This window comes from Engystomops pustulosus, chromosome 4, assembly GCF_040894005.1.
Source record: "Engystomops pustulosus chromosome 4, aEngPut4.maternal, whole genome shotgun sequence".
NCBI lineage: Eukaryota > Metazoa > Chordata > Amphibia > Anura > Leptodactylidae > Engystomops > Engystomops pustulosus.
Window position 1 is genome coordinate 7119633 of NC_092414.1, and position 20522 is coordinate 7140154.

Below are 20522 nucleotides of genomic sequence, written 5' to 3' on the forward strand. Positions count from 1 at the left end.
TTCTGGGGAAGGGGGAATCATATTGAAGGGTTAAAAAAATTGGTAAAAATAGGCTTAATAGCCTACAGAATAAGGTCAGTCACTGATAAATTTTGAACCATTTGTGACCACCTCGAAATCCTGTGTGAACCTGTCCTCATCTGCAGTCCCACCCGATGCTGCTTCCTATTGGCCGCATGCTCAACCAATCAGATTCTGCTCCATGTGATGTCATCAGACTGGGTTGATTTCTTCTTTGACGGTGGCTCCTCCCAGTTGCTGCTCCACCTGATAACCTTACCCAATTATTCCACACACATATTGCAGCATGAAGGGGCTCGGTGAAGGTGGTGGTGAAGGTGTGTAAGTGTCTGATGGGATCACACAGCTCATAGAAGGACAACTCCCCCGCCTCGTAATCTAGATACACCCTAACTCTATCACTGAAAATCTGGTGAAGTAACAGGATCTCTTTAGTGTCATGTCTCACCGAGCACCGATTATTATACCCCCGTCCTATAAACAAACTCCAGGACTTGTTGTTACCTCCAATGTATGACTGGCTCCCCCTTCTGTCTATACTGGGATAACACATCCCAATCCAACATATTCCTAACTTACTGATCTCAACATCCCAGTAATGTCGTCCTGATAGAAAACTTGTCCTGCTCATCACCTGAAAATATTGAAACCTCTCTGCCGTTTCTGGCCGATTCTCCTTTTTCTCTGTCCTGGTTGCAGTTTTCAGGTCGCCTGATATAAGGATATTATTTGCAGACGTGTTTATATCCAGTAATATGTCTGCAGGTCTCTGCCCATAGAAGGTCACATTGACAGATCTTATTATTTCAGATAATGTATAAAATGTGTTTGAGATCATCTGAGCGCCATGATCACCTCTATTATCTCCAAGTATGTCCTCATCATCTCCCTCCTTCTCGGGATCAAACAAGTCACTTGTGTCCTCATCACCAACGTCTTCCTCATAATTGGACAAGTCAACCGTGTCTGAATCTTTTAAGACGGTCAGTGGATCAGTCATCTTACAACGATCCTCAATGTTCCTGATCTTACTGGACAGCTCCTCCTTCTCCTTCTCCAGCTTCTGGATCAGCTCAGAGAGTGACAAGGACACCTGCTCCTCCTGTCTGGAGATCTCACAGTGCATTTTATTCTCTAGTTCATCCAGCTGTCTCCTGATGTCTGTAAAAAGGGCATTGACTCTCTCGGCTTCTTTGTCTGATTTTTCTTGTGCTCTTCCCCTGCGCTCCTCCAGTCTTTGGACTTGATCGTCGGCTTTTTGCCTCTTTGTGTACAGTTTCCTCAGAACTTTACTTAGTTTCTCCTTCTTCATCTCAGAGGCGTCACCCAGTGTCTCCACCTGATGATCTCGATGTTCTCCAGTCAGACAGCAGGACACACAGATACAAGCCGCATCCTCCATGCAGTAATATTCCAGGTTCTTCTTGTGGACCGAACATTTCTGGTTCTCCAGGGAAGTGCTGGGATCAGTCAGGATGTGTTTTGGTCCTTTGGTGTAGACTCTCAAGTGATTGTCACACAGGGAAGATTGACGCCTCAGATGGGATCTAACAGCAGGTACAGGAGATTGTAAATAGTAAGTAGTGCGGTTGCCAATGACCTCCACCTCTTGTGGTAGAGCAGATAAGAAATTCTCCACTATATGCCGTAGAGTTATGTTCCTCTGCAGTGCAGGCCTCTCCTCCAACTCTTCTCTAGATTCAAGACAGGGAGAAACGCCAGACCCATTCTCTGTATTCAAGACCAGATCAATACAGACCTGGCAGGAATTGTGTCCATATCTCAGGGTTACAGGATCTTTATGCAGGTTTAGACAGACGGACAATTTCAGCTTCTCCTCCTGACCTGCAGATGCCATCACTGATAGCAGAAGGAAGAGGTAAAAGTGAACGTTAGTAAAACCGGTGGTTTTGATCCACTTTGAAGAGCAGCACATTCTGAAAAGGTTGAGAACAGTTCCCAGGGCTGGCTGCTACACAGAAAACAGAGCAGTGTAGCAGCTAGCCCTATGTCTTGATGGGGAACCAAGTGTAGGACCACCACTGACCTAAAATTGGTGACCCTTCCTTTGGATAGTTATAATATCTTAAAGGAAATCTACCACTTTGAAAACTCAGTTTGGAGCTGAGCTCACTTTCTCCAAACTGAGTTTTCGAAGTGGGTGATTTCCTTCAATTGTGGAAACCACCTTTAAAGGGAACCTGTCATCAGAAATTGGCCTAATAAACTGCTTGCAGTATGCGGTCAAGCAGCTGAGCAACATCTGGATGATGTTTATTTCATAAACTGTTCTGGTGGCATCATCCAGAAATTCAACTTTGAAGTTAGATGCAAAGTGGTTTTATGAAGTCAAGGAGGTGGAGAGTTTAACACTGAAGTCAAGCTTTTACTGCCTTAGAACGCCCCCTTCACTGTAATTGATGATCCTGCGTCCAGGCACATCATCTATCAGATCTCCTGAAGTCCGGCACATGATGTCAATCACATGGGAGGAAGTGTTCAGTAGCAGCATGAGCTTGACTTCAATGTTAAACTCTCCCCCTCCCTGACTTTATACATCTAACTTCAAAGTTGATTTTATGGATGATGCCACCACACTGGGTTATGAAAGAAACATGATGTAGAAGCTGGTTAACTACTTTACTGGTATTGGTTTATTAGGCCAATTTCTGATGACAGGTTCCCTTTAAAACAGAGATGAAGTTGAGTTTGAAAAGGCAAATTAGGTGCTGAGCTCAGCAAGTTGTTCAGCCTATCAGAATCTAATGAAGCCATAATAGGCCAAAGAACATAACATATGGAGCAAAATAAGGAATAGATTTGGATTGTTTTGAAGACCCATAATGTTGTCGTGTGTCCTTAGAGCTCGCCCTGCTGACGTCACATACACCAGCCCTGAATGCTCTGTGACATATTATATGGTTGCATTGGGTGCGTACAAAAGACAAAGGGGCACATTTACTTACCCGGTCCAGTCGCGATCCAGCGGCGCGTTCTCTGCTCTGGATTCGGGTCCGGCCGGGATTTATGAATGTAGTTCTTCCGCCGTCCACCAGGTGGCGCTGCTGCGCTGAAAGTCATCTCATCGCGCCGGAATGCACCACCTCGGACCAGGTGAAGGTAAGCGCCCCCCAAGCGACACTTTTTCGGTTTTTAAATGCGGCGGTTTTTCCGAATACGTCGGGTTTTCGTTCGGCCACGCCCCCCGATTTCTGTCGCGCGCATGCCGGCGCCGATGCGCCACAATCCGATCGCGTGCGCCACAATCCCTGGGCAATTCAGGTACAATCGGCGCAAATCGGAAATATACGGGTAACACGTCGGGAAAACACGAATCGGGCCCTTAGTAAATGACCCCCAAAGTGCGGCAAATATTAGCCCGAAAACATTCTGGATCAGGGCATGTAACAGGAGTGGTGCTAATTATGAGGATCATATGACAACACCATGGACCCCAATACAAACTGTTTACAGCAAATGTATTATATAATTGCTCATTATGGCATGTCTGGGAAAAAAAATTTGACATAGAAAGCAGAGTAACATCTGTAGACAGATGTACAGATGCTCCAAATTTATAAGGCAGATGACAAAATTTGGCATTTCTCTAAGTCAGCTTAGTCTCGGTCATAAAGTCTGACAATAATAATATCCCCCTTTAAATATAGTTTAAATCTTGCTGGAAATAAATGACTTAAATAGCTGTATAAAGCAAAAAAAAACACTGTAATAACAGTTATACCAAATACCTCTATCAATCTACAACACCAAAATCTGAAAATAACTGCACAATATTCAAGTAGAAATCACCAAGGACAAAATAACAATAAATGTAAAAAAATATATAAAATAATAATAGTAATAATAAAAATGTAGACATAATTAATTAAAAATGTATAGAAAGAAACCTCCAACAGAAATGTTTTAGTCAACAATAACTCGTAAAAACATCGTAAAAATATGTAAAAATGAGCATGATGAGAAAGCATTAGTGTACCTACCAAGTCTCTCTGGGCCTGTCCTTCCTCAGGGCTCACTTTTTAGCTAATGACCCTGTACTGGTATGTTATACCTATTTTAGGTCTCTCTTTCCACTTATTGGATGAAAGGGTGTGATCGGGTGTTCCAGTATCCTAAAGAAGATACCTGGAGCCACATCTACTTATAGTTAGCATGTGAAATGACCTCCTTATCTCAGTAGAGACACTCTGACCAGATGTTATCACATCCATCCTCGCATTTTCAATAGGGTAAAACCTTATGGTCTCTGCATCCTTTATTATGTAAGTGACCACTAACACCTACCTGCCTATCTGTGTATCCTGACTCCTGATAGTGTATAACTATCTAGACTTCTACACATTGTACTGTAAATTCAGATATATAATATATATTATATTCCATGAGGTATATGAGGTGACTGGAGCAGATACATGAAGACTACATGATCTCCTGTGGTAATAATTCCTCTATATATGATATATCAGCCATGTCTGCAGTGTATGAGGTGACTGGGAGCAGATACATGAGGAGACATGGTGACTACATGATCTCCTGTGGTAATAATTCCTCTATATATGATATATCAGCCATGTCTGCAGTGTATGAGGTGACTGGGAGCAGATACATGAGGAGACATGGTGACTACATGATCTCCTGTGGTAATAATTCCTCTATATATGATATATCAGCCATGTCTGCAGTGTATGAGGTGACTGGGGGCAGATACATGAGGAGACATGGTGACTACATGATCTCCTGTGGTAATAATTCTCCTATATATGATATATCAGCCATGTCTGCAGTGTATGAGGTGACTGGGAGCAGATACATGAGGAGACATGGTGACTACATGATCTGTGGTAATAATTCCTCTATATATGATATATCAGCCATGTCTGCAGTGTATGAGGTGACTGGAGCAGATACATGAGGAGACATGGTGACTACATGACCTCCTGTGGTAATAATTCCTCTATATATGATATATCAGCCATGTCTGCAGTGTATGGGGTGAGTGGAGCAGATACATGAGGAGACATGGTGACTACATGATCTCCTGTGGTAATATTTCCTCTATATATGATATATTAGCCATGTCTGCAGTGTATGGGGTGAGTGGAGCAGATACATGAGGAGACATGGTGACTACATGATGTCCTGTGGTAATAATTCCTCTATATATGATATATCAGCCATGTCTGCAGTGTATGAGGTGACTGGGAGCAGATACATGAGGAGACATGGTGACTACATGATCTCCTGTGGTAATAATTCCTCTATATATGATATATCAGCCATGTCTGCAGTGTATGAGGTGACTGGGAGCAGATACATGAGGAGACATGGTGACTACATGATCTCCTGTGGTAATAATTCCTCTATATATGATATATCAGCCATGTCTGCAGTGTATGAGGTGACTGGGGGCAGATACATGAGGAGACATGGTGACTACATGATCTCCTGTGGTAATAATTCTCCTATATATGATATATCAGCCATGTCTGCAGTGTATGAGGTGACTGGGAGCAGATACATGAGGAGACATGGTGACTACATGATCTGTGGTAATAATTCCTCTATATATGATATATCAGCCATGTCTGCAGTGTATGAGGTGACTGGGAGCAGATACATGAGGAGACATGGTGACTACATGATCTCCTGTGGTAATAATTCCTCTATATATGATATATCAGCCATGTCTGCAGTGTATGAGGTGACTGGGGCAGATACATGAGGAGACATGGTGACTACATGACCTCCTGTGGTAATAATTCCTCTATATATGATATATCAGACATGTCTGCAGTGTATGAGGTGACTGGAGCAGATACATGAGGAGACATGGTGACTACATGATCTCCTGTGGTAATAATTCTCCTATATATGATATATCAGCCATGTCTGCAGTGTATGAGGTGACTGGGGCAGATACATGAGGAGACATGGTGACTACATGATCTCCTGTGGTAATAATTCCTCTATATATGATATATTAGCCATGTCTGCAGTGTATGAGGTGACTGGAGCAGATACATGAGGAGACATGGTGACTACATGATCTCCTGTGGTAATAATTCTCCTATATATGATATATCAGCCATGTCTGCAGTGTATGAGGTGACTGGGGGCAGATACATGAGGAGACATGGTGACTACATGATGTCCTGTGGTAATAATTCTCCTATATATGATATATCAGCCATGTCTGCAGTGTATGAGGTGACTGGGGCAGATACATGAGGAGACATGGTGACTACATGATCTCCTGTGGTAATAATTCTCCTATATATGATATATCAGCCATGTCTGCAGTGTATGAGGTGACTGGGGGCAGATACATGAGGAGACATGGTGACTACATGATGTCCTGTGGTAATAATTCTCCTATATATGATATATCAGCCATGTCTGCAGTGTATGAGGTGACTGGGGGCAGATACATGAGGAGACATGGTGACTACATGATGTCCTGTGGTAATAATTCTCCTATATATGATATATCAGCCATGTCTGCAGTGTATGAGGTGACTGGGGCAGATACATGAGGAGACATGGTGACTACATGATGTCCTGTGGTAATAATTCCTCTATATATGATATATCAGCCATGTCTGCAGTGTATGAGGTGACTGGGGCAGATACATGAGGAGACATGGTGACTACATGACCTCCTGTGGTAATAATTCCTCTATATATGATATATCAGCCATGTCTGCAGTGTATGAGGTGACTGGAGCAGATACATGAGGAGACATGGTGACTACATGATCTCCTGTGGTAATAATTCTCCTATATATGATATATCAGCCATGTCTGCAGTGTATGAGGTGACTGGGAGCAGATACATCAGGAGACATGGTGACTACATGATCTCATGTGGTAATAATTCTCCTATATATGATATATCAGCCATGTCTGCAGTGTATGAGGTGACTGGGAGCAGATACATGAGGAGACATGGTGACTACATGACCTCCTGTGGTAATAATTCCTCTATATATGATATATCAGCCATGTCTGCAGTGTATGAGGTGACTGGAGCAGATACATGAGGAGACATGGTGACTACATGATCTCCTGTGGTAATAATTCCTCTATATATGATATATCAGCCATGTCTGCAGTGTATGAGGTGACTGGGGCAGATACATGAGGAGACATGGTGACTACATGATCTCCTGTGGTAATAATTCCTCTATATATGATATATCAGCCATGTCTGCAGTGTATGAGGTGACTGGGGCAGATACATGAGGAGACATGGTGACTACATGACCTCCTGTGGTAATAATTCCTCTATATATGATATATTAGCCATGTCTGCAGTGTATGGGGTGAGTGGAGCAGATACATGAGGAGACATGGTGACTACATGACCTCCTGTGGTAATAATTCCTCTATATATGATATATCAGCCATGTCTGCAGTGTATGAGGTGACTGGGGGCAGATACATGAGGAGACATGGTGACTACATGATGTCCTGTGGTAATAATTCCTCTATATATGATATATCAGCCATGTCTGCAGTGTATGAGGTGACTGGAGCAGATACATGAGGAGACATGGTGACTACATGATGTCCTGTGGTAATAATTCTCCTATATATGATATATCAGCCATGTCTGCAGTGTATGAGGTGACTGGGGCAGATACATGAGGAGACATGGTGACTACATGATCTCCTGTGGTAATAATTCCTCTATATATGATATATCAGCCATGTCTGCAGTGTATGAGGTGACTGGAGCAGATACATGAGGAGACATTGTGACTACATGATCTCCTGTGGTAATAATTCCCCTATATATGATATATCAGCCATGTCTGCAGTGTATGAGGTGACTGGAGCAGATACATGAGGAGACATGGTGACTACATGATCTCCTGTGGTAATAATTCTCCTATATATGATATATCAGCCATGTCTGCAGTGTATGAGGTGACTGGGAGCAGATACATGAGGAGACATGGTGACTACATGATCTCCTGTGGTAATAATTCCTCTATATATGATGTATCAGCCATGTCTGCAGTGTATGAGGTGACTGGGGGCAGATACATGAGGAGACATGGTGACTACATGATGTCCTGTGGTAATAATTCTCCTATATATGATATATCAGCCATGTCTGCAGTGTATGAGGTGACTGGGGCAGATACATGAGGAGACATGGTGACTACATGATCTCCTGTGGTAATAATTCCTCTATATATGATATATCAGCCATGTCTGCAGTGTATGAGGTGACTGGGAGCAGATACATCAGGAGACATGGTGACTACATGATCTCATGTGGTAATAATTCTCCTATATATGATATATCAGCCATGTCTGCAGTGTATGAGGTGACTGGGAGCAGATACATGAGGAGACATGGTGACTACATGATCTCCTGTGGTAATAATTCCTCTATATATGATATATCAGCCATGTCTGCAGTGTATGAGGTGACTGGGAGCAGATACATGAGGAGACATGGTGACTACATGATCTCCTGTGGTAATAATTCCTCTATATATGATATATCAGCCATGTCTGCAGTGTATGAGGTGACTGGAGCAGATACATGAGGAGACATGGTGACTACATGATCTCCTGTGGTAATAATTCTCCTATATATGATATATCAGCCATGTCTGCAGTGTATGAGGTGACTGGAGCAGATACATGAGGAGACATGGTGACTACATGATCTCCTGTGGTAATAATTCTCCTATATATGATATATCAGCCATGTCTGCAGTGTATGAGATGACTGGGAGCAGATACAGGAGGAGACATGGTGACTACATGATCTCCTGTGGTAATAATTCTCCTATATATGATATATCAGCCATGTCTGCAGTGTATAAGGCTGGCGCCACACGTGGAAACGCCTGCGATCGGGAACGAGCCGCCGGTGTTTCGTGTTAATTTAACGCGAAACACCGGCGTCTCGTTCCCGATCGCAGGCGTTTCCATAGAAACGCAAACGCAGACAAAAGCGCCACGTGTGGCACCAGCCTAAGGTGACTGGAGCGGATACATGAGGAGACATGGTGACTACATGACCTCCTGTGGTAATAATTCCTCTATATATGATATATCAGCCATGTCTGCAGTGTATGAGGTGACTGGAGCAGATACATGAGGAGACATGGTGACCACAGGCGTTCATGCTGAAAATATGATGCCTGAGGGCGCGTTCACACGTTGCGTTTTGACCTGCGTTTTCATTGCGTTTGAAACGCATATACAACAGCTGAGGAGAGGTGATTTGCCTAATTTCATCACTGTTAACGCATGCGTTAACAAAACGCATCGTAAACGCGATGTTAACGCATGCGTTAACAACGCGTTAACGCATGCGTTTTGTTAACGCATGCGTTAACATTGCGTTTACAAACGTAAACGGTAATGTAATTAGGCAAATTACCTCACATCAGCTGTTGTATATGCGTTCCAAACGCAATGAAAACGCAACCAAAACGCAACGTGTGAACGCGCCCTGAGGCAATTTTTAAAAAATCCTGAAGACCAAAACTTGCCATGTTCTTAAAGTGTTAACCACCGTTGAGCCGCTAAACAGGTGGCAATGTGTGTATTGTTGATAAGGCCTGTATTCAGCATGGTAATGACCTTAACAGCCTGCAAATGTATGCAAATTCAATTAGGGTGGAGTTTTTTGCTTTTCCATTTTAACTCCTTGGCTTTAACCCTTTTTCTGCCAAGGACAAATCTCATATGCCCTCACAGGGTGGCCAAGGATGTATGTGATACGTCCTCTCTTCAGAAGGCTATAACTCCTCATCTGTGGCACCTAGAACCTCCCTTTTCATATGCATTTTTTGATATGTGATTCATCTGTGATTTTTAAATATGATTTTAACATTTAGGGTGCAGTCACAAGTCGCGTCTACTGCATGGGTTTCAAAACGGATTGCACCAGCTGGATAGAGATTTGGCTAATTAAACAACTGTTAACACGTGCGGTGTTAACAAATATGTTAACATTGAGTTAACACATGCATTTGTTAACTCAATGTTAACACATGTGTTAATGCAAGCATTACCATTTGTGTTTTTTAAACTCAAATATTAATAGGTGTTTAATTAGGCAAATCTCCAGCTGGTGCAATGCGTTTTGAAATCCATGTTTTAGGCATCCCCCCTCCTCAGGATCACACAAGTCACCTGTGTCTGTGGATCAGTCATGTTACACAGCTCCTCGATGTGCCTCATCTTCCTGGACAGCTCGTCCTTCTTTATCTCCAGCTTCTGGATCACATCAGACAGTGGGGCAGATTTATCAAGCAGTCTGAAAGTCAGAATATTTCTAGTTGCCCATGGCAACCAATCACAGCTCCCCTTTAAAATATTCATGAGCACTGGTAAAATGAAAGCTGAGCTGTGATTGGTTGCCATGGGCAACTGGAAATATTCTGACTTTCAGACTGATTGATAAATCTGCCCCAGTGACTTTGATATCTGATCCCCATGCCTGGAAATCTCACTCAGGATCTCCTTCTCCAGGTCATCCAACCATTTGACTCTTGACTCCAACCAGTGACTCTTTCAGTTTTTTCAGATGCTTTTTCTTGAGGTTTTTCTTGTGTGATCCTCAAGAATCTGGACTCTTTCTTCAGTCTCCTTTATTTTAGTGATCTGGAGAACATCTCTTAATTTCTTCCTCATCTCAGAGGCCTCATCCTCTCCACCACCTCCACTTGATGTTCCTCAGCAAGACAGCAGGACACAAGCCACGTCCTCCGTGTAGTAATATTTGAGGATCTTCTTATGGACAGAACATTTCCGGTTCTCCAGGGAAGTGCTGGGATCAGTCAGGACGTGTTCTGGTCCCATGCTGTGGACTCTCAGATGTTTATCACACATTGAAGCTTCACATTGTAGAGATGATTTCACAGACCCGGCAGAAGTTGTGTCCACATCTCGGGGTTACAGGATCTGTAGAGAGGCTCAGACACTCAGTGCACTTTAGCTCCTCTCTTAGACCAGCAGGCGCCATCGCTGACAACACCGAGAGGATATAACAGGACTGTAAAGCTACAAGATGAGCGGCGGTGATTTATATTTATGACACAGGGTGAGGCCGTTTTCATTTCGTCAGTCAGTTAACCATGTCTCAACCACCGCTGGTGAAGCAAACTCCATCATTAGATCGGTTTGTATAAGACTTGTAAGGCAGATAATACAACACAATTTGGTCAACTAGTCTACAGGGTTTCATTCAGTGCCACGTTCTCCTGACCTTCGATTTTCTGGGAACCATTTACATAGACAGCTCCACAGAACAGTGACTATTCATGGACCTGGTCATCATGGCCGGGGCGAGGAGACCATAGGCGACCAGCTATCTGCACACATGCCTGCTCGAATCTTTGCACTCCTTGCATCTTTTTTCTCTACTGCAATGTACTGGTCCATAAGATGTGACCTGTACATGGGGGTCCATTTACAAGCGGCGGTAACATTCGTATGCCGAAGGCCTAAGGACAAGTGTTTGGCCGCTTGTATTTGTCTACGGAGAAGACTTACCCACTTTCAGCACAAATGACCAAAGCTCTTTGGTCTCGGTATCACGTTAGATACATTGGGGCAGATTTACTTACCCAGTCCATTCGCGATCCAGCGGTGCGTTCTGTGCGGAGGATTCAGGTCTTCCGGCGATTAACTAAGGCAGTTCCTCCGACGTCCACCAGGTGTCGCTGCTGCACTGAAGTTCCTCGGAATGCACTGAACTTCGCCAAGCCGGGCCGAGTGCAGGTAAGCGCGTGTCCACTTTTTTTTTTTTTTTAAATGCAGCGGTTTCTCCGAATCTGTCGGGTTTTCGTTCGGCCACACCCCCGCTTTCCGTCGCGCGCATGCCGGCGCCGATGCGCCACAATCTGGTCGCGTGCGCAAAAAAACTGGGGCAATTCAGGGAAAATCAGCGCAAAACGGAAAAATTCGGGTAAATCAACGTAAAAACGCGATTCGGGCCCTTAGTAAATGACCCCCATTGTCCTGAAGGCTGTATCTAACTATAAAAATATCTCCGAAATCAACCCCAAGTCAACAGGACACTCAGACGCATGAACTTAATGAACAAATAATCTCATTTAGCATCTGAAATGGTTTAATGTTACAACATTAAGGCTACGGTGATGGTGAGATCTGTCCCTGCGGTGGAGCAATGATAATGTAACAATGATGTGTGGGGAAGCCTCTGTGTGCGGGATAGACAAAATCTTCTGCTTCTAGAATGACCCCCACACAGGAACAGATACTTCATAAGTTACAGAAAGCGAATACATGGCAGGATATATATCAGCGGCTTTCACTCCCCTACTCCGAGGATACCCTGAAGTGTGGTGGATGAGATAGGCACCATATATCAGGTATTATTATATTGTCTTCCCAAAGGTAGCACTAGGGGGCGCTAACTGCATACAGTCAGTGTGCAAGGTAAATCGCAATTCAAAGTAAAGCGCAGCAGCGGGTTCTCCCCTCGGCAGAGGGTTCTTGCATTGGTGTGACCGTGCTCGGGGACGGCACCGGCGCTATCTTCATGCAACCATCCCTTATATTAAATACAGCGTGAACAGGTTCGGTGAAGGTGGCATTATAGGTATATAAGTGTCTAACGTGGCCACCTAACTCAAAGAAGGACAACTGCCCAGCCTCGTAATCCACATAGACCCGGAATCTGTTATTGGAAATCCGGTAACGAAATCTTAAGACATCATGGTCATGTATCACTGAGCACCCGGGAGAGCCGTCCACAGTATCCGCACCCAAACACCACGACTTTTTATTACACCCAAGAAACGATTGTTCTCCGCGTCTGGGAGGCTCTTCTTCCTTCCTCATTATACTCGGATAACAAACCCCCAACATCCATATTGCTGACTCGCTGATCTCTACATCCCAGTAATGTCGCCCAGAAGTAAAACTGTTGCTGCTCATCACCTGAGGATGATCCTGGAATCTCTCTGCCGATTCCGGACGTTTCTGATTTATATCCGTCTCGGAGGCAGTTTTTAGATCTTCTGATATAATGAGGTCATTATTAGCAGTGTTTACATCCAGTAATACATCTACAGGACCCTGGTTGGAGAAGACTTCATATGCTTCACTTAATTGGTCAGATATTCTCTGCATCACGTCCATTGGGTCCCTCTGTGACCTTATCATCTCCATCATGACCTCCTACTCTGTCCTCGTCACCTCCTCCTCGGGATCACACCAGACAATCTTCTTGCCTTCTCCTGATGTCCACGTCTAAGAGTCTTCTTCTACAAAGCCCCATCCAACAGATCTATCTCAGGACTCAACAGCCACCAGGATATGCAGATACAAGTCGTAAGGTTCTTCCCTTCGAGTAGAAATGCTACAACATGTTCTACAGTCTCCGTGTATGGAAGGTTCCTCTGTAGTGCAGGCCGTTCCTCAAACGCTGAATTACATTCAGGAATGAACATCCGACTAGTCCTTCAGACTTGTATTCAGACACCGGAGAACAGGCTCCCGGCAGTAGTTGTGTCCACATCTCAGGGTGGCTGGATCTGTTTACAGGGTTCAGAGAGATGGAACATTTCTCTTCTCCCAGACGTCATCACCCACGACAGGCGTAGGAAATGTCTGGAGAACATTGGGCGGAAATCAGATTTATTACACAGGGGGAGGGGTTTGTTTATATGTGAAATCTGGCCCCAGCCCGTCATGAAACGAAAATGTGGAGATAAAGGGAGGGGAAAAGCTGCAGAGGGATCACTGCTAATACGTCACATAGATGCGGCTTCAAAGCACAGGGAGAATGAGACAAATCTTCTATTGTCACATGATGTGTCCCTCTGGTTTGTCAGATGTTTATCACATACAGAGATACAAGTGCAATCATATTATGGGGAGAAGAAGCTTTTTATTGTCAGGTAGGAGGAGTTACTGCAGTGAGTCAGTATCTGCAGGACCTCTCCTTCTTCTTCAGGACCTCTGCAATTCTCCCTGGCAGCTCTCACTCACCTCCTGCACCAGATCCTGACTGATCGCCGTCCATTCCTGCACTATCACTGCTGTCACAATGTGTTGGGTTTTGTTTGTCCCCCGTCTCCTGATGATTGACCACAAGTTCTCAATGGGATAAGATCTGGGGAGTTTCCGGGCCATGGACCCAGAATCTCTCTCTTCTGTTCCCGGAGCCATTTAGTTCTCCCCTTTATGGCCGGTGCTCCATCATGCTGGAGGAGGCATTGCTCATCACCATCTGCTCCGGGAGGGTTGGGAGAAGCGGCTCCTGGAGGACATTCTGGTCCCATTCTTTATTCATGGAGGTGTTATTAGGCAAGACTGTGAGCGTGCCGATTCCCTTGGCTGAGAAGCCGCCCCACACATGAATGGTTGCAGGAGCTTTACAGGTGACATGAGACAAGACTGGTGGCATCGCTCACCTTGTCTTCTCCCAACAAGCTGTTTTCCAGATGTTCCAAACAATCGGAAAGGGGATTCATCAGAGACAATGACTTTCCCCCAGTCCTCAACGTCCACTCCCTGCACCTCCTGCAGAATATCGGTCTGTCCCTGATGGTTACTGGAGAGAAGCGGCTTCTTTGCTGCCCTCCTGGACACCAGGACTTGCTCCAAGAGTCTCCGCAGTCTCACAGTGCGAGAAGATGCCCTCACACCTGCTGCTGCCATTCCTGAGCAAGCTCTGCGATGCTGGGAGCCCCATCCCCAAGCTGAGACTAAGTGCGTGTCAAGTGACACTTTTTTTAAAAAATACAGCGGATTTCCGTCGCGTGCATGCCGGCGCCGATGCGCCACAATCCGATCGAGTGCGCCAAAAACCTAGGGCAATTCAGGGAAAATGGCGCAAAATGTAATATTCGGGTAACCCAACGGAAAAACGCGATTCGGACCCTTAGTAAATGACCCACAATGTTCTCAAAAACAAAAGCACCCAAAAAATTGGACATTTTCACAAATATTCTAAAAAAAGGCCTATGAAAAACACATACCATATGGCAGTGATGGCGAACCTTTTAGCGGCCGAGTGCCCAGACTGCAACCCAAAACCCCCCCTTATTTATCACGAGGTGCCAACCAAAAATTAAAGCAGTAACTTATTGCTCCTTGTTCAACAACTTTCAATCATATTGGCCTCCTGAGGACAGCAACACAGTAGAAAGATGGAAATTTTTCTTCATTTTAGCTTCTTTCCAGTTTTCCTCTGTACACAGAGAAAATCGTGGAGCCAGCAGGAGGTCCTCCAAAGATAATTCGGTCCTGTCTACTCCTCCCTCTTCCTACATAGCAAAGCAAGTATCAAAATATGACTAAAAGAAGCATCTTTTAAGTTGCTTGGAACTGCAGGAAGATTCTTTGAATCCTCTCTGGTGTGCTGGGGCGATGGCCCAAGTGCCCACATAAAGGGCTCCGAGTGCCGCCTCTGGCACCCGTGCCATAGGTTCGCCACCACTGCCATATGGTAAAAAGTAAAGAGAAACAAGTGAAAGCCAATGTAGTAACTAGTCTTGTAAGGAGAGCAATAAGCGAGAAAGATAAGGCGTTTAATGTGCTAAAACACAAAGGTAGCAATGAGGCGTTACAGGATTATAGAGAGAAAAATAAATCCTGTAAAAAGAAACAGATAAAGGCCGCAAAAATAGAGAGTGAAAGAAATATTGCCAAAGAGAGTAAATTCAGAATATTTTTTTTTTTTTTAAATAAGTTTTTCTCAAAATCGCTAGGCAATAACAGTACATCAAGAAGTTAGAAATAGTCTGTTAAATGAGTTAGAGTAAGGCTCAACTCAGGGCGCTCCGCACAGCAGACATAGTGTGTGAGTGTCTTCCTGCCTATACTGAGTCCGCGTGCGGCGTTCTGCCGACTCGCGGACTATGCATGACAGTCCTGTGGCATACAATGTGATAAGCGGGACAAACATTAATCTAATCCCACAGCAGGCACAACGATCATTACAGACTATCATAATTTACCTCACAGGCACCTATCGCACAAGAGTCACTGCTACTGACATATCCCCGATAAATGAAGTAACATCACCAGGGCAACTGGGTAAACATCCTGGTGTGGCTCAGTTCGAGTGGATACATTTGTTTTACTGTGATGCAACATTGTTTCACCTAGGACATGTTGCAGATTTAATCAGTCTCCAAACACAATAAGGAGACATTACTGACACAGTGTGCGATAGCCTAATCAAAATAATAAAGCCTGGAGCCACATAGCATATGAGTTAAGACTACAAGAGTTATAACAAAAAATATATATATAAAAAAGAACCCTCTCACTAATCCCTCAATCTCTGGGATCACGTGCAATATCAATAACAGGGGTCTGTTTTTGCATGTAGGGGAGGAATATCCCCAGAACTTTCCCTAATAGTTTTTGAATTTCTTGTAAATTCATTTTAACCACTTCTACACCAGCACAAGGTTTTCTTTTTTAAACCAGGAAATAAAAGTTAAATTTTACTGCCACTTTGTTCCCCTCTCTCCCTTTTCCCCATAACAGAATATAGCTATCTATTGGTGGTGTACACCTGGCAGGAGAATAAGCTAAAAAGCGATAAACATTAATAAATAATATAAAAAATAATAATTCTTCTGATACATATAATTTAACTCACCATGAGTTTATGAGGGATCGGTCCTGTCAGTCCAATCTGATTGGCTCCTATGAGGAGGTGAGATCCAGACTAGACCTGGGCGAGGCTGTGGATGTTGTATATCTGGACTTTTCAAAAGCATTTGACACTGTGCCTCATAAAAGGTTTCAAAATTGAAAAGTAAAGTACAGCAATGGGCTCTCCCCTCATTAGAGGGTCCTTGCATTTGTCTCACTGTGCTTGGTGCAGATACTGACCCAATCTTTATGAAAACGTCCCTTACATGTCATACAATGTGAGGGGGATCGGTGAAGATGACATTATAGGTATATATGTGTCTAATGTGGCCACATAACTCCAAAAAGTACAACTTCCTGGCTTCATAATCTACATAGACCCCCCGAGAAGAAATCTTATGACTTCATGGTCATGTATCTATGAAGACATTAATTTCATCTACACCCAACCGCGACAAATTATTTAACCAGAGAAAGTATTGGTGGTCTTCCCTCGGAGGTTGTTCTTCCTTCCTTTTTATTCTTGGGTAACACCACCACACTGATCTCCACATCCCAGTAATGTCGTCCTGAGGTATATCCCCGGCTGCTCATCACCTGAGGATCATCCTGGAATACATCTGCTGTTTCTGGGCCATTCTGGTTGAGGTTGCATCCCCAAGTCCTCATCACGTCCCACCTCAGGATCACACAAGTCACCTGGTTCCTGTAGTCGGTGGATCAGTCACGTTACACAGCTCCTGGTCGTGTTCTCCTTGACACCAGACACTTTCTCTTCTTGCTTGGACCTCCTATTGTGCACCCCCTCCTCATGATGTCTATTTTGGGCCTTTTGAAGGCTTCTTCTAAGAGACTTCACCAAAAACACACAACAAAGCAGCGTAGTAATGTTCTTCCTCTGTCTTCTGGTCTCTGAAGAAATGTTAGGACATCTTCTACAGTCTTCAAGTATATAAGATTCCTCAGTAGTGGAGGCATCTACATTCATGAGAGGAAGATACATCAGACTAGTCTTCAGACATTGGTGAACACTCTCCCGGCAGTGGTTGTGTCCACATCTCAGGGAACCAGGATCTGTTTACATTTTTAGAGAGATGGAACATTTCATTTCTTTTCCCAGAGGTCAACACCAACCACAGCAGTAGGAAATACCGTAACGATTTGAGAAACGTGGGTGGAAGTCAGATGGGTGGTAACGCATTGGAGCAGAGGTACTGCCCGTATGCACTGCTCTTCTACAGTGTCCTCAAGAGAACTTGTACATCATATATAACACCTACAGAGTGAACATCAACCACAAGCAGGACCGGTATCAGAACTACTTTATTACATTTGCCACTTACATTATATATTATGTGACATCAACATATTTCAAGAACTTACTATTTTTTTTTGATGTATGATCCATTGGACAGAACCTAACAACTGAGATCTTCAAGATGATGGAAAATTCAAGTTGTCCTGTGGACAATCATCTATCCATAGAGAAGCCAAGAAGATCTTCATGTGTCTCGAAATGTCAACATGGCAAGTTAGCATTGGAGTAAACATCTCCACCTCTACACCCATGCCAAGTTGTCACCCTCGTTGCCCTCGTGATGTAGTGAAGATCAGTCAATATAACTAAGATTATAAGGGAACAGAGCATACATCACCGGAATACTGGTCAAGATCAGCTATGGTCTTCTCAAGAAGGTTCTCAGATGTCTACTAGAGGTATGATAAGTAAGCTATTGAGTTCCATCAATGATCAGGACCAAGTGGGCCAAGCATCTGATGTAGCCACTATATCCAGTGCTAGGGATCACAGCACATGTATAACTCACCAATGTCGTTCAGGTCCAGTATCTTCTGGCCCTGTCACATCTTAAACTAGATCATACCAAAGAAATTTCATAGTATCATAGTTTATACGGTTGAAAAAAGTAACATGTCCATCAAGTTCAACCAAGGAGAATTTGGACTGGTTCATCACCAGTTATTACAATAGTCTCTAGGGAAAAAAACGGGACTAAAACAAGTGGAATGATTCGTGGGGCCGCTCCATACTCCGCAGTTATCCTCCGTTATTGCCGTCATTCCATCACGGATCCTCACAGGTTCCAGAGTCGGATTTGTTGGTGTAGATCATTCTATGTCCACATGCACATACAATGTCCTAACATTGCGATTCATCTACTTGAGACACAGGTGTTGCCTGCATCTGCTGGTCCAGTAAAGGTTTCTGAGGCAGATCTGGGTCCGGGCAAGTCAATTGCCGAAACCTCTGCAAAATAAAAATGTGAACGGTGTCAGAGAAATGTAATAGGAATCTCAATGGGGAACCAAATAATTGCAGGTTCTAAGGGAACCAGAAGGTCTATAAATAGACTTGATCTTGCTATAGTTAGATATTCTACAGCTATGAAGCTATTATTGGGGAACATTTTTTGACCCTGGGAAGATGAATAATAGACTAGAAACCAGGTCAACCTTATAGACCAACTTGAGAACCTACATCAACCCCTGTCCTAGACCACCAGAAATGACCCAAACATTAGCGTTGGGAACTAACTGTCGAAACCCCCAACAATTATGTAACTTGTCCCTGCATTCATGTAGGAAAACGGGACCATGCTTGGTGGGATCTCAACGATCTGAAATTCACAACCACAAAAATCACCGTTAAGCCACAGCCTAACCATGCCATGCCACCAGCTAACGAAGTGTGACCCAGTTATAGAGTTCTCCATGACTTACTTCTGACATAGGTCCTTTAATTGTTGACACCTTGTAACAAACCCAAAGTGGGGTGCAGATCATAGACGACAGTGCTAGCAGCCATCCCACCGCGTCCCCCCACCAGGGGTAGGTGTAGCGCTTGTTATACTGAAGAGGAGTGTATTTCACCAGTGAGAAGATGAAGGTGGCCTGGTAGAAGAGAAGACGTTGGGTCAAAAAAAAAAAAAAATTAAAGAATATACCACCCTCCACCGCATGAATTATACCACCATCTCACCAGACACACAGCAGGGGTAATAAACAGCCAGCAGTATTTGATGATGGGCAGAGGCCTGTAACCAATCATGTGCTCCACATTGTCGTAGAAGTTATCTGCACCTATAGAACAAAGAAAATTTGCTGTAATTTGTTATCGGACCTTGTACCCGTCACAAATATTTACATTTTTCTGGAATTTTCCAGTAGCATTGAGTATGTGAAGGGACATTCAGGGCATATGCTTTATTGGCTAGCTATTGGCATGACCTTGGCTTGTATTTGACTTTGTGTGATTACCAACTTTCCATGTAGTCAACCAGTCCTAATCTCTTGGTCCTAGGTCACCTTGCCTAAGACACTTCAAGAGGTAGCGACCTATTGGCATCTCCTAGGTTGACGGTTAAAGGGTGAAAACCAAAGACACCATCAAGATGCCCAATTGTACAACTGGAGGTTATACCAACCTACACCAACAGATCAGACAGTAGGTGCTCATGGGTTTCTGGTGTAATAATGCTCTAAAAGTATACTCACCATATACCCAACCAATGCAGATGGTCTCAAAGATGGCAACAAACAGCAGGCACATACCACTGGCAGCGTAATAATCAAAGAGCTGGAAGACGTACATGCCGCCCTGGGTGGATACAACAATATAAATGTAAAGAATACACAAAAATATTACATAATGACTCAAGGAACAATACAGTGAAGTCATTCATTGCCCCCACTGGAAACTCTTGAGCTACTCGAGAAGAAGTCGGTGGTCGAACCACAACCCAACTCTGTGGATAGTGTATTGTCTCCTGCTTGGTACGTCTACACCAAGGTAAAAACTAACGCTCCACTGTTGTGTCTTATTGGAAGAGAAACTTTTGGTGAGGAAC

General features: G+C 43.8%; 2 protein-coding genes across 2 annotated transcripts in view; both read right to left on the reverse strand.

Moving 5' to 3' along the window:
• Positions 1–213: 213 nt before the first annotated feature.
• On the reverse strand, positions 214–1957 carry LOC140125862 (E3 ubiquitin-protein ligase TRIM39-like). Its single transcript, XM_072144738.1, has 2 exons — positions 601–1957; positions 214–275 (listed from the first exon to the last, which is right to left on the reverse strand). Exons 1-2 carry the CDS (start codon positions 1955–1957, stop codon positions 214–216), a joined length of 1419 nt encoding a protein of 472 aa, XP_072000839.1.
• Positions 1958–17961: 16004 nt separating this feature from the next.
• Positions 17962–20522, reverse strand: part of LOC140125965 (sodium- and chloride-dependent GABA transporter 2-like) — a 38300-nt gene continuing 35739 nt past the window's right edge. Inside the window, exons 12-15 of the mRNA XM_072144961.1 lie at positions 20170–20272; positions 19655–19755; positions 19396–19566; positions 17962–18922 (exon numbers count right to left, since the gene is read on the reverse strand). Of these exons, the coding sequence (XP_072001062.1) occupies positions 18815–18922; positions 19396–19566; positions 19655–19755; positions 20170–20272 (483 nt within the window). The 3' untranslated portion in view covers positions 17962–18814. The remainder of the gene's footprint in view (positions 18923–19395; positions 19567–19654; positions 19756–20169; positions 20273–20522) is intronic.